The sequence below is a fragment of the Rutidosis leptorrhynchoides genome, chromosome 4 (assembly GCF_046630445.1).
Source record: "Rutidosis leptorrhynchoides isolate AG116_Rl617_1_P2 chromosome 4, CSIRO_AGI_Rlap_v1, whole genome shotgun sequence".
Lineage (NCBI taxonomy): Eukaryota > Viridiplantae > Streptophyta > Magnoliopsida > Asterales > Asteraceae > Rutidosis > Rutidosis leptorrhynchoides.
This window is the reverse complement of record NC_092336.1, coordinates 101900729-101915975: the sequence shown is the minus strand read 5'-3', so window position 1 is coordinate 101915975 and position 15247 is coordinate 101900729. Positions and strand designations below refer to the sequence as shown.

General features: G+C 32.0%; 2 protein-coding genes across 2 annotated transcripts; both read right to left on the bottom strand.

Annotated features, from left to right (window-relative positions):
- Positions 1-3556: 3556 nt before the first annotated feature.
- LOC139842309 (F-box protein SKIP19-like) lies at positions 3557-7438 on the bottom strand. Its single transcript, XM_071832461.1, has 4 exons — positions 7261-7438; positions 6292-6408; positions 5340-5724; positions 3557-4600 (listed from the first exon to the last, which is right to left on the bottom strand). The coding sequence occupies exons 1-4, from the start codon at positions 7415-7417 to the stop codon at positions 3895-3897; spliced, it is 1365 nt and encodes a 454-aa protein (XP_071688562.1). The 5' UTR covers positions 7418-7438; the 3' UTR covers positions 3557-3894.
- Positions 7439-10304: 2866 nt separating this feature from the next.
- Positions 10305-11023, bottom strand: LOC139904352 (protein C2-DOMAIN ABA-RELATED 10-like). Its single transcript, XM_071886291.1, has 2 exons — positions 10862-11023; positions 10305-10712 (listed from the first exon to the last, which is right to left on the bottom strand). The coding sequence occupies exons 1-2, from the start codon at positions 10961-10963 to the stop codon at positions 10413-10415; spliced, it is 402 nt and encodes a 133-aa protein (XP_071742392.1). The 5' UTR covers positions 10964-11023; the 3' UTR covers positions 10305-10412.
- Positions 11024-15247: the final 4224 nt, after the last annotated feature.

The window sequence follows — 15247 nt, the reverse complement described above, 5'->3', positions numbered from 1 at the left end:
ATCGCATATTATTTTTCATATTTATTTTCAACAATTAAATCATATATTATTTCAAATAATATTTTCAAATTAATGTATATGTATCTATTTATATATAGTTGTTCGTGAATCGTCGAGAATAGTCAAAGGTCAATTGAATATACAAAACAGTTCAAAGTTTTTGAGACTCAACATTACAGACTTTGCTTATCGTGTCGGAATCATATAAGAATTAAGTTTAAATTTGGCCGGAAATTGCCGGGTCGTCACAGTTAGTAGGGATGGCAATGGGCGAGAAAAAACCCGTTACTCGCGGGTACCCGTGCCCCTGATGGGCGGGTAATTCAAAAAAAAATTACCCGCGGGTTCGATACGGGTAAAATTTTCTACCCGTTGACGGGTCGCGGGCGGGTAATGGATATATCATATCCGCCGAGGGTAAAAACCGACCCGTAAACTCGTAATACCCGTCTGAACAATCCGCAGGTATGCCCGCTAACCCGCTTACACAATTAATAGCACGAGAGACTACACCAGCTATATCTAGTGTTTTGTTCCTTATATTTCCAAAAAGTACAATCAATTAAGACATTAAATATCCAACTGTCTATTCCAATTCCCATGCGTTGATGTCTACTTTCAAATTAAGTCTTTTGATGTAGTTATTATAGCTCTTTATTATCTTTTTCTTTTCTCAATTTTCTCTTTAAATGTTTGCTGGATGTTCAAAGTTTAAACTAATTAGTAGCTACACTGTCTTCTTCATTTGCAACCATCAGACCATAAAGGTATATATAATGTATATCATCCTATTGGGTTTGTTATTTTTTAACACTAACTAGGTGAGGAGCCCTCGCTTCGCGTTGGGGCTCCGTTTCGAATATAATTTATCGCGTTTACTTCGTAAAATTATTTGAATTTAACGGTTATGTCGGTTAAACGTTACTCAACCTGAACGAAAAGATGAATCCCAATTTTAGCCAAAAAAATTACCATTTATCCCCTCAATTTAGTCATAGGCAGTGTTTTCTTGTGTGTATAACATCCAAAGCATGGGGTACAAATATTTTAAGCATGAGACTAAGTTATTATTCATCGATTTGTTTTTTAGATAAACATATAGTAATTATAATGAATAGTTAGTAGATAGTAAAAAGTATGAGCTCGATTTATAATGAATGAGAAGTTGTATGGTTAAATTATAAAGTGTGAAAAGGTTGTGGTAAGTTTATAAAAACTATAGAGTTAAGTATTAAAAAAGGTGGAGTTGGATTGTAATAATTAAAAAGTTAATGACTGAGAACTTGTATGGTTAAATTATAAAGTGTGAAAAAGTTGTGGTAAGTTTGTAAAAAATATATAGTTAACTATTAGAAAAGGTGGGGTTTAATTGTAATAACTAAAAAGTTTGTTGTAAATTTGTGAGAATTGTAAAGTTCACTATTCATTTGGCCTCCCTCTTTTAGATATATAGAGTATAAAGTGTGAAAAAGTTGTGGTAAGTTTGTAAAAAATATATAGTTAACTATTAGAAAAGGTGGGGTTTAATTGTAATAACTAAAAAGTTTGTTGTAAATTTGTGAGAATTGTAAAGTTCACTATTCATTTGGCCTCCCTCTTTTAGATATATATAAAAACTATAGAGTTAATTATTAAAAAAGGTGGAGTTGGATTGTAATAATTAAAAAGTTAATGACTGAGAACTTGTATGGTTAAATTATAAAGTATGAAAAAGTTGTGATAAGTTTGTAAAAAATATATAGTTAACTATTAGAAAAGGTGGGGTTTAATTGTAATAACTAAAAAGTTTGTTGTAAATTTCTGAGAATTGTAAAGTTCACTATTCATTTGGCCTCCCTCTTTTAGATATATAGAGTATAAAGTGTGAAAAAGTTATGGTAAGTTTGTAAAAAATATATAGTTAACTATTAAAAAAGGTGGGGTTTAATTGTGATAACTAAAAAGTTTGTTGTAAATTTATGAGAATTGTAAAGTTCACTATTCATTTGGCCTCCCTCTTTTAGATATATAGAGTAATAATCCATATCATTAGCATTTGATTAACTATAAAAATTCAATATTTATATAAGTTTAGCGAGTTAACAGTTGTAAATATAGTAATGTTAGCCAATTGCATGTACTTTCATTCGTTATAATGAAGTTTAAGTTTACTACTACTTGTGTTAATTTTTATTTATGAAATATAGATAGGCATTTGGCTACTTGATTTAGTTTTTACGTGTTAAAAGATTAGGTTAAGATTAATAATACTACAATATATGATTCAGGTGAGACTACAATATATGAATATTTATATTACCCGTGGGTTACCAGCGGGTCACAGGTATCCGCGGGTCACGGGCATGGGCGAAAGTTTTTTACCTGCGGGCGGGTAACGGGTCTGAACGAGCAAGAAAAAAATCCGACGGGCGGGTCGTGGATATATAAGATCCGCGCCCATCGCCCGGGAGCGCCATCCCTGCGAATTAGTAAGAACCTCCATACCCATTTAAGGAGTAAAGCATATATAGGTGCACAAACCGGATAAAAAATCGGATCCGGACAAAAAGAAATCCGGATTTTTTGTCCGGATTTTCCGGAACCGGTTCCGGTTCTCGGCGTCGGATTTTTTTCGGATTTTTTCTCGGAATCGGTTTTTTTTCGGTTCTTAACCGGATTTTTTCGGATTTTTTTCCGGACTAGGATTCGATTTTGTCGGTACATTTTTTTAACGTTTGAACAAAAGTATTATATGACAAAAAAAATTAATGTAGTTTAATACAGTATTATAATAATTTATTTATAGTTAATAACTATATTATAAATTATTATATAAAATAAAATATATAATAAATCAATCAATATTCAATATTTATCAATATTCAATATTTAGAATTATTTATGTAGTGCATCAGCAAGCTATCCCACATCGCTTGTAAAAGAAAATGGGAGGATGGAACATATCTATAAAATGGTCCCTCATGGCCTCATCCCACATCGGTAGTAAAAGAAAATGAAAGAATGGAAATCATCTATAAAATGGTCTTTGGTGATCAGAAGTGAATACATTGGTCATTGGGCTTTATTTCTTATTGGGCTATAATAAAATCATAAAGCCTGGCAGTTCATTTTAATTTTATCCGTTTTTAAGTTTGAAACCAGATCCAGTAAGTTTGAAACCAGATCCGGATTGGGTCTAAAACCGGATCCGGATCTTATCCGGAAAAATCCGGTTTGCAGCAAAATCCAAATCCGATTAGAACCGGATCGGATCTCGGATCCAGATCCGGATTTAAGCTTGATCCGGCTATTGATGGATCCGGTTTCGGATTTTCTTTCGGATCGGATCTAGATCCGGTTTTTTTGTGCACCTCTAAAAGCATAGTTAAAAGCTCGAAGACTACAATATCAAGCGAAGCTAACATTTGATCCCAATTTATCCAAAATGCATCTTATGATTATCTTCTGAACCGCCCCAAAAGAAAGATGAACTAATGCGTTCTATATCATTAATCACCGCATCAGGACATTTAAAAATGGATAGGTAAAAGCGGTATGTACTTGCATTTGATTAAAAAAACAAATGTGCATTACTAATATACTATTCATACATTTGATCCATCATTTTGGAATTCAAGCTCAGGAATCAGGATAGTGATGAAACTTGAATCTAGAAGATCTAGTGCAGATCAATATCCTTTGTTTAGCAATAGTAAGCACTAAGCAGACACTTTAAACTTCAAAAAACTATCAACATAATACTCAAATTAACCATGCCTACCAAACCCATAAAGAAAGACAGCAACTGAACCAATAAAACAAAAAGATGAAATACATTAAAATCTCAAGTGGAAACTTAACATTCAAAGCTAAATCAGTAGTAACGTCTCACCTTTTATCGCAAAGAATAATACTCTATTTAAACATAGAGAAGAAAGCCATCATGGCATTCATATCCTCAAAGTCACTGAAATCGCCATCTTCATCAAATGCATCACATCGAGTATAATCATCATACTCATAGCCATCCGAGTCATAATATCGACGACCATAATAATCATCATCAGAATCACCAAAAAATAACCCAGATTCAGAAGAAACGTTACTCTCCACGAAATCATCATAATCATTCTTAACAAGATGCATATACCCTTCCATATCATCATTAGGGAGTTTAACATCTTTAATCCTTTCTGAACATCTTTTTCCCATGTCGTCTTTTTTAAGATCAATGTACAAGCACTGACGCATGTCAAGGGACTCGAGACGAGTACAACCATCCAAAATCGCTTGCAAACCGGTATTCGTCATCATGTCTCCAATGAGTTGAAGGTGCCTTAAATCATGCAAATTCTTACCAATCGCAATGGCCGTCTCGTTCAGCATCTGCACATGCTCCTCGTCATCATCTATTGTTGACCATTTATAAAACTTTTGATTCAATTTGAGTGTTTTTAGCAACGGGCAATAACGTCCAACAGCTTCGATATCTTCAGGCCCAATCTCTGTTGTCTCCAAACTGAGTTCCTCCAATAACGGAAATTTCTTAAGATAAACACCCCACTCTCCATACATTTCACCAAAACAATAAACTACTTCAAGACGTTTTAGCTGACTTGCTCTGTCAAATAAATGCAAACAACTGTATTATAATATGATCTATGAAAATAAGTTTGTGATTAACTTTGAAGCCAAGAAATATTATTCAGTAACCAGTAATCAGATAGGGTTAGTAATCAAAAACGGTTGGGGTCAAATCCAAACATCTGATAGTCAAGGGATAAAAAGAACATGATCCACTAACCGACTTATAACCTAGTTAAGTTAAAAGACCTAAACTACCGTTCATTAAGCCTTCACTTAGCATTATCATATTAGCATCACTACTTTCAGATATAACATACAGATACATAGGAGTCATTTAGCATTTAAATAATACTATATGTGTAGACATTTAGAAAAATGAAAAATAGTAAAAGTGAAAGGAAACAAAGTAACCACTGAAATATTACATTTAGTAGCTCTTTGTGCTTTTAATATAACTTCTTATTTGAATTTGATAACTGATAATTATAATCAAACAAAAAACAACTTTTAATACCAAATTATCAGGGTGGACATTATGAGTATATTTATGAATAAAATCATGATGTATGAGTGAGTTTTACGTACTTTTAGAACGAGTTTTAATACTCACTGAAAACACAACCTCTAAGTTATAGTTTCCAAAAAAGTAGAAAAGGCAACTTACATAATCTAATTTCAATTATGTAAAAAGAAGTAAAGAAGATTGCAAAGCATCTTAGGCTCTCATTCTTCAATTAAGATGCAAAAGATAAGAGTATAATAAGCTTACATACCTATCAGAGATGTATATAAGAAGCTCATCAGTGCAAAAATCAGTGATAGAAAGATCAACCAATTGGCCTTGGCTTCTATCGACAACATGCTTACATATCTCTTGACATACTGGCCTACCATTCGGATCTGAAGGGTTGTCCATTGAAATAACCCTCCACATAGCAGGGTCCTTGCATATTTTTCGCCAAGTTGTACAAACTTTTTCAGCATTATTAAGTATATCAAACATACCAATTCTTTGGAGTATATTGGCAGTTAAATCTGTTGGTAGCTCTAACCAATTTGCAGTTGGTTTCTTCACTTGCCAAATCTGTTTGGGTTTGGAAACAAACTTTGATTTCTTTCCTTTTCGTGGCTTCGATTTTGATGTTGACGCCTTTGACGCTTTAGGTGCATAAAAAGAACACAGTATACAAACAAACTGTCAGTCATTTGTATAATAAAAGGAGATATTGTGTTAGAATGTATTAAACTATAACACAAACTCTATTATGTGTATCTAACTCCATTTTGATCTATTGCATTTTGAATAATGCTATTGTATTAATAAAATAATGTTTAAACCACAAATCAATCTCCTTATTCCTTAGTAAGTTACATATTTAGTGATGTGTATACAGCAAGTGTAAAATTAAAGACATATGTGTGTGTGGGGGTTAGCTTAAGCAGTCGAATCATGAGATAAGTTTGTCAATAAAACTCAAAAACTGTTAGGATGTCAAAACATGGGTTAAATTTAACACGCTACATAATATAAAATTACTAATTATCAGAATAAATCAAAATTGCACAAAAATAGAGAGGAAAAAAAAATAAACTAATGAGCTTCGAAAGCGTCTACTATTAGAACTATTTCAATAATCATCATTAGCAGAAGTAAAATTCTGTAAATAAATGAATACACCTAAATGAAAAGAATCATAATTATGACTTTATAATAATAAAAAATACCTTGGTCAGCTTTCATTGTTTCTCTGATATTATGTTCATGAGCTGGCTCGAATTGGAAGCCAGTAGGTTTTTCTTTACGTCGATTTGATTTAGACGTTGATGCCTTTGTCGATTTAGCTGCATAAAAAGGACACACAAAAACAAACAAGTTGTTACATTCATCCATATAATAAAGGAGATACTAGAATGTACCAAACTATACAAGTCTATAAAACAAAGTTTATCAAGTGTATTACACTTCATTTTGATCTATTGCCTGTTTCCAACTTTCGAAAAGTGATATTGTATGTACATAACGATATTTTTAATTATATGCCTTAAAGTGTAAGGTACGCATACAAGTTGCCATATCATTGAAAACACTATCTAATACATACAATAGCGAATATTGTAGGTTGTCTACACACTATCCCCTCTAATAAACTCAAAAATAACCTCTTAACTAATAAACTGTTCAAACAAGCCAACTCAAATTTTTTAAAACTATTAATTTGAAATAAAAAATCATTATTAAACCATAGATCATTCTTCTTATTCCTCAATGTAGATTAAACGTTCTGCAAAGTGTATATAACAAGTGTAAACTCAAAGACATAGGTCTATTAGGGTTAGCTTATGTAGACGAATTATTAAATAAATTTGTCAATAAAATTCAAAAACTGTTTGGATGCCACGGAAGGGGTTAATATTAACATTAACAATCTGCATGATATAACAGACCTAATTATCAGATAAAATCAAATTCGCACACAAAAAAAATATAAAAATAAAATAAAATAAAACCCTAAACAGAACTAATAAGCTTCAAAAGCGTCTACAATTAGTACTTTTTCAACGATCTCCGTTAGTATTAGTGAAATTCGGTAGATAAATAAATAGTAATGAAATGAAATGGAAAAAAAAAAAAAATTACAAAATATGACTTTATTATAATAATAAATAAATAAAATAAAATTAAAATAAAATTACCTTTATCAGCTTTCATCGATTCTCTGAGATGATTTTCGTGAGATGGATCAAATTGGAAGCCGATAAGTTTTCCGATCCTAATCGTTTCACGGAGTTCTTTTTCATCGTCATCGTTCCAACTACAAATTTTATTTTTATTTTTATTTTTATTCATCATTTCATCCCCAAAATGTACACACAAAACCTAAATTTGAAATTTAAACAAATACGGAGTACTAAACCCTTGGCTTTTCATATCAATCAGCAACTCTAGGGATCCGTGCTCTTGGGCTTCTTAGTTTATATTATTAAGGCCCAGGACCAGGCCCAGCCCCAGGCCCAAAAACTATTTAATTGACTTCCAATAAATTGAAATTGAAATTGAAATTGAATAAAAAGGTAATAAACAAATTATTAATATTATAATAATTTTTTTTTTTTTCAAAAAGCAACTAAATTTCAATAAATCTTAAAACGCAGGAGTATATTCCTTACAGCACGAGGCACTAGGCAGTATTACAACGACGACAACATGACACAATAAGAAGTATGTTGCAGAGGGCGCAACATTTATAACAAACACGAAAATACATCTATTACAACATTTCCGACATACCGTATAGTGCCTTTTAAGTTGAGGTTTCGGGGCACTGTCCCGAGCCCAACCAGGGGCGCCACCCCTTGGACTCCGCCAGGGGCGCTGCCCCTTGGACCTCGCAAGGGGGCGCGACCCCCTTGACCCTGCAATTTACGCGTCAGTTACTACGGGCCTACACGCTCTAAACCCGTTGTTAAGTATAACTAGCTAACTCTTACATTCAAGTACATTAAGTTAACTAGAATGAATGTTGGATGACACTAAAATCACCAACACTTTGATATGCAAAAGGTCAGTTTTCAAGAATCACGACAATATATGGACCGAATACACAACAATTGTGTAGAGTTCATATTTTCTCGAACCAAATAAGCACTCATTTTATTTTCCATTCATTTTTTTTAGTGATAATTGAGATCCCTCACGGTTAGCGGCGTAAGGAGAAGAGGTAGACCCACACGTAGGTTGGAGGATAGACTGAAGCTTGACATGAAGGAGCTTTTATTGACCGAGGACATGACTTCTGATAGGAATTTGTGGAGGAGTAGAATTAGAATAGATGACTAGGTTTTATATAATATTTATTTATTTATTTATTTATTTATTTATATTTATATTATATTTCCTGCCTATTTTCTTGTGTGCACTTCATATAGACACACTTCGGGCCTGTTTACTTTGGGCTTATTGAGCTTAATTGCCTACATAGATTTTTCGGTAAGAATTTAACGTGTTTCTTTAGGACTTTTTGGGTCACCATTGCTGACCGAAGGGAGTTCTGATAAAGTTAAAAAACCTGTGTAGTATGGATACAGCTCCTCCTTTTTCCAATATTAACCTTCTCTTTCAATTCACACATTTTTTATTCAAAAGAAAAGAAACTCTGTATCTCTCAGTCGTTAATTACACCCACCATCATCAAAACAGAATCGACAACATTTGTGTTCGTTGAACTTTGAAAGATGCGAATTTCGAAACCCACCACCAATTGCTACTCCGGCAAACCCCGTACATCATAGAACTTGACACCATCACCATCAAATATTATTTAAAAAAACGAAGCCCTAATTTCAGGGTATCAACAAAATGAGAATATTTAAACATGGAAGTGAAATTGAAATTGAGAGTATCTGAGTTAATTGGGTTCATTTGGCCAGAGAACTTTTCATTTAATAAAGGAAAGGGAAACTTGAGTAATGTGTTTTGGCCCAAAACTTTTAGAAATTGAAAATACACAGAAAAGTGGAAAAGTGGTGAAGATCTCGTTAGTTATCTTCAATGTATTGCAGTGAAAGTTGACCATAGTGATAATAAAAAGGAACAATGAGATATATGATTATTAGGAAGTTTCTGGATATTTGGTCACGAAATCTAGTGAAAATCAATGAAGATAACTTAACTATTACGAACATTTTAGGTTCCTTATTTTAGTTTTTTACAATCATTTTTATTATTTATATTTATATATATATATATATATATATATATATATATATTACTGTATTTATTTCTATTTAATAATTATTTAGTTTGGGGGCAAAGTAGTCAATTTTTTCATTTAGTTCATTCATTCAGCATAAAAAGTAAACGGCAATAATCACTCAGTGAATATATCCATACTGCCATCTATATTCATACTGCCATCTATATCCATATGGAGCTTAATAAGAAGAAAAGTAAACAGGCCCTTTATATATGTCTATTATTATGCATCTAACTTTTTTTTTTTTTTTTCGTGTGACTTTACGTATTGGCATTACATGTTTTATGGATATATAATATATCTATACTTATTGTAGCATATTCACATGCTTTATCGCACTATATGGTTACATGTTTATATTACATTATATAGCAATTAAATTATACGTACCTACATATCACTTGTTTTTATGCTAACATAGTATTCTTATTTGCCAATGCTTACATGGTATACCACCTATCTTATAATGCATATTATACTTACATGCTTTATACCAACATGTTTACGTATACTTATTGTATTTACATGACTTGTTATACTTGCATATTTGACACTTACATATTTCACTTATATGTTATATTACATTATATTATTACATGCTTTTTTATCTATACATATCGTATTGGAGTATACATTATTCATGGTAACGTTTCTATTTTATCAACTTTACTTGCTTATTTTTACTTCACAAATCAGAATTCATGGTTCTTTCTGGCCGGAGGTCCCTAGGAAGCAACCTCTCTGCTCTACAGAATAGGGAGGGACGACTTCCTCTACCTGGGGACCGATAGGTATCCGTGGGTGAAGGAATGACTTCCCTTTTTACTTTAGTGTAGAGGAAAGACTGTTTACATTTAACCTCCCCCATAATCCACTTTAGTGGAATTGGGTATTGTTGTTGTTCAAACAAAGACATATATACTAATTACAAGTTACTCCGTACAACACCTACAACATTTCATTAACAAGATAACGTCACCCAAACAGACTACATTAAATCATATCACACTAATCTTGTTACACTCATAAATTCTACTCAAGTATATTGTACAAACAAAATAGTACGAGTAATATTCAAGTGAATCAAACTATCTAAACGTTTAATCTACGACCCGGAAGAGGAACCAACTCTATTTGAACTACAACTTCACCACATTCAACATCTCTTAATCGAAGAACCATGTCTTGAATGATTTTCCCATTCTGCCAAATGATGCAGCTTTCGTCAGCTAAGTAGTTATGTTTTTTAGGTTGAACACGATCAAGTTTAGTACCATTCGGGAGGTTGTTGAGGTTTAAACCCATTTTAAGGCATTCGATGTACGGTTTTACATCTATTTCTGCTACTCCCATGCTGTCATCGTTACTGAACCTGTCCTTGTCGTACATGGCCTGAAATACATCAATAGAATTTTTCAGTTTTAGGGATCAACTTCATTTTGCGTTTATCTTGAATTTGACGCACAAATTCAACAAGTTTGTTATTTCGAATGGGAATAACGTAACAACAGATGCTGATTTTTGAGAATATATGCACTTACAATATGTATAGGAGCTTCAGGGTCCCTCATGGTTAAAGTCAATTCATCATTCCATACAGGATTACAGTTCCCCTTGATAACCCTAGTCTTTGTTTTCTGCATTACAACATAAGTTATTCAGATAATATAGCCGAATTGGAAGCTAATTATCGGGTGTCTTTCTTAAATGTCGTTTTCATAATTCTGTTTATTCATTATCTTACAATATTAGATAACCATGTAACGAAGATAGTCTAGTCGTTGTGGCCATGATATTCTCATAAGAGGACACAAACGCAACAAAAAAAAATTAAAAAACCTTATCCGTTTTGTATCATATTAAAATGAGCATTTTATTCGTTATTCGTCAAGTTAAATTCATTTAAAGACATAAAAAAACATAATGCAATGCAATTTATGCAAATGATATTCGAAAATTCATATTCTCTGTTTTGGCAAATGGAAAAATGTAATTGAAACTGGAACAATTTAGGTTGATTCACAAAATGTGCATTAGAAATTCGGAATCTATAGCATGGGGAGGAATTATAGAACCAATACATAATTTGCAACACCATTGATTGTCAAATGAGGATGATCATGATCGAATTACGACATCGAGCTATCAAAACCTGGTTATCCAAAGATGCAACGAGATAAGGATCGCTGGTATTGGTGTCGCGAACCGCAAGGTTGATGCCCTTTTTAACTCGTATCTTCAATAAACCAATCACTCTTTCCATGCCAATTTATCCACTTAGCTAGTTTTCTTGATCAATTGCTTGAATATTTTGATTAAATATTTAATTTATTGTTAGAACCTTATTTCTTTTTTGTTCCAAACTGAAACCAGAGAGAAAGAAAGATTTGATATTGACCAAAACAAAATAGTAAGAAAATAGGAACTTGTCAATCAACCTTCACCACCACCCCAAAATGTATCTGTTTTTTTTTATGTATTAATTAAATTTGAATTTGTGGTTTGGCCCTCAAAGTTGAATGCATCACATACGCCCTTTATTCTCAAGTCAAAAATGATATCGTCCTAAGTTGTAATCTCAATTAGATTTAGATATTATTATTAGTTTAAATGACAAAAACAATAACAATTAACAAAATAGTAAGAAACGAGTAGTAGTGGCGAAAAATCATTTATAAGGATAAATGGTTTCATTATACTCCGTATAAATTAAAACTGTAGTAGTTTATGATTAGATTGTAATATAAATAGAAATATTTAGTTGTTGAACTCTCGCTTCGCGCCGGAGATTCGGTTTTTAATGTATTTTATTGCGTTTAGTTTGTAAAATTATTTTGTGGCTAAAAAATGATGTCGTTGAAGCGCAACTCGAGTCGAACTAAAAGGTATAACCCGTGAAAGATTTAAATGTTATTTTAAATTAACAATATATGTCCATCTCCGCGTTTAGCTATGTAATTATCGACTTTTAAAAATTTAACGCAAAATCAACGTATATGAAAAGTACCTCAAATATTTAGCGTTTTTTAAAAAGCGTCTGTCTTGCGTATAGTTAGTGATATTGTGTTCCAAAAATTATTTCGAGTTTAACGATGGTGTCGGAAAAATTTAACTCATTGCGAGCAAGAAGATATGACCCGTTGAATATTTGGGTGGAGTTTATTTAAGATTTTTTATGAAAATGATTATTTGACACTTTACCCCATGTTTAGAGGGTCGATTTGAATATTTGAAAAAAGTGTGAGGGTCTTTATTGTTGTAGTAAAATTTAATTAGAATAAAAAAAAGGTGAAAGGATGTAAATGCCCCTAATTACTATTCACCATTTTTTTGTCTATTAGATGATATAGTAATTACTAAATAAAAAAAATTGAAAAAATAAAATTAAAAAGTAAGAATTTAAAAGGGAAATGAGAATGAAAAATAAAAAATAAAAAAGTTATAAATTTTGCTGAAGAAATGAGAAAAAAAAAAAGTTGAGAGGGAATACTTACAAAAAAAAAAAAAATTATGAACTTTAGAAATGAAAAAAAAAAAAAAAAATTGAGGTGAAAATTTAAAAACAAACAAACTGAGACAAGTGTAATTTGTTGTATCCTGGAAGCTCATCATTGGGAAAAAAAGTTACGATAGCAAGCCCTCTCCTAGACCGAAGAGCCTCCAAGATAAGGATTTGGTGATTAACATTCACTCTCGAGATTCGTATTGATTAATTGACCTTTGCGTCCTATCAGTTTACCAAGTAAAATCACTTTACCTTAAAAATAAAAGGATGGGTATGAGGTTTAAACCTTCGCCAATATGTTGCTCAAACACCCAACAATTATCTGGTTTAGAGCAATAGTTAATTTGTTTAAAGTTTTACAAATATATATATATAGTTTGATTTTTTTTTAATATTTAAAGTGAATAGTAACCTAAATAAAGGTTTTCAATATATTTGATAATATAATAGTGCGGGGATTCATTCACGGACCTCTACCCAGAAACACTGCCCGAATGGATGTGTTTCCGGGTATTGTTGATCGGGTTCGAGTTTTCGCCCGAACGTTTGTGATACGTGCAAATAATGAAGGTTATTGAAATAAATAATCCACTAATGTCAAAAAATCATCGTTTAAAAAAAATCATTTATCACCATTCAACCTTCTTAAAAATAACACCACTCACTAACATGTTGAAGCCAAATGTAAAGCCTATAATATAATAAAATGATTTAGCTTATAATTTAATAATTAATAACATGTTCAAAGGTTATTGTGAACTTGGTTATGAACCACAATAACTTGTTTGGTAATCATTTTGAATGAACTATATGAATAATGTAAAATTAATGTAATAATTTAATCTTAAAATTAAATGAAACTCTTTATCAATCTCGATTCATTTCAATATGAGCAATAATTTAACCAATTGAATTTACTAGTTGACTTAATTATAAAATACCGTAATAGAATAAAATAATATTGTTTTGATAAGTGTTCTTGATATTTAAGGAAATGGAGGTGCTAAATGATTAAGATAATATTGCAACTCATGGTTCAACACACAATGTTATAACGGTTCATCATTATTTGTCATTCAGATGTTACAAACGCATAGAATAGTGAATGTTTCATCATACAGTGCTGAACCATTCAATTAAAAGTCAATCAAACAGACTCTACCCTTATTGATGGAAGATCCAAGTTCTTAGTGCATAAAATGTACATCCATAGTTCTAATCAATATCTTGATAACTATACATGTTCGTCTAGATATAATTGTTTATAGTTTTGATAATGAGTTCGTTAATGTTTAATCCAAAGTTAAACTGACAAGTTTGCCGGTCGATAGATAGAGTCTGTCGCACAAAATAAAAGCACTATGTTGGTCGACAGAGTTAAGTCGATGGAATACTTGTCAGAGTTGACTAACTCATGATAATGTGAGACGCACGGTCGATATACGGAGTCTGTCGCCCGAAAGTCACCTGACAGTGTATAAATAAGTGTTGCGAGTTTCATTCAAATGTTACACATATATTACAAACCTAGCCGTATACTATGTGTTGTTATTGTACCAAATCGCACGCAACACGAATAACAACTTCTAGGCATCGATCTAATCTATTCCATAAATGTAGGTTTGATTCATTCAATCCCGCGTGTTAGGTTTTATTCGAATAAACTTTTCTAGTGTTTTTTGTGTAGTGACCCGTCCAAATCCATATGGACGATTACATTACATTTAGTCCCATTGCGAGGTACTGACCTCTATATGATACTTTTTACAAACATTGCATTCGTTTTTAAAAGATAAACTTTCATTTCAACGAAAGTTGACAGGTATGCATACCATTTCATAATATATCTAAACTATAAATGACTTAATATGTCATTTACTTAATAATAATCTTTTTGAACTCAACGACTCGAATGCAACGTCTTTTGAAATATGCCATGAATGACTCCAAGTAATATCTTTAAAATGAGCAAATGCACAGCGGAAGATTTCTTTAATACCAGAGAATAAACATGTTTAAAATTATCAACCAAAAGGTTGGTGAGATCATAGGTTTATCATAAACAATAAAATTCAGTAATTTTGATAGACCACAAGGTTTAAATGCTTGGCACAAATGGGTCCGCATCCTATACCCACCTGTAAGATACCAGGTAATGTTTTTAAATACATTACACATATCTCGTGTACGAAATCATTTTTCATAAATGCTTGGCAGAGTAGGTTCGTATCTTTTTCTCTCCCGTAGGTTGCCTTGCGATTTTTAATAACCGTACACATATCTCGTGTACAAAAACATAAGCAAGAACACTCATCTGCTAACATCATTCTCTCTATAACCTTGCTTGGTAACCGACCTTAACATATAAAGCGCATATAGAATATCCCCAAAATAAACCGAACTTTCAGCCTGTAATACAGGA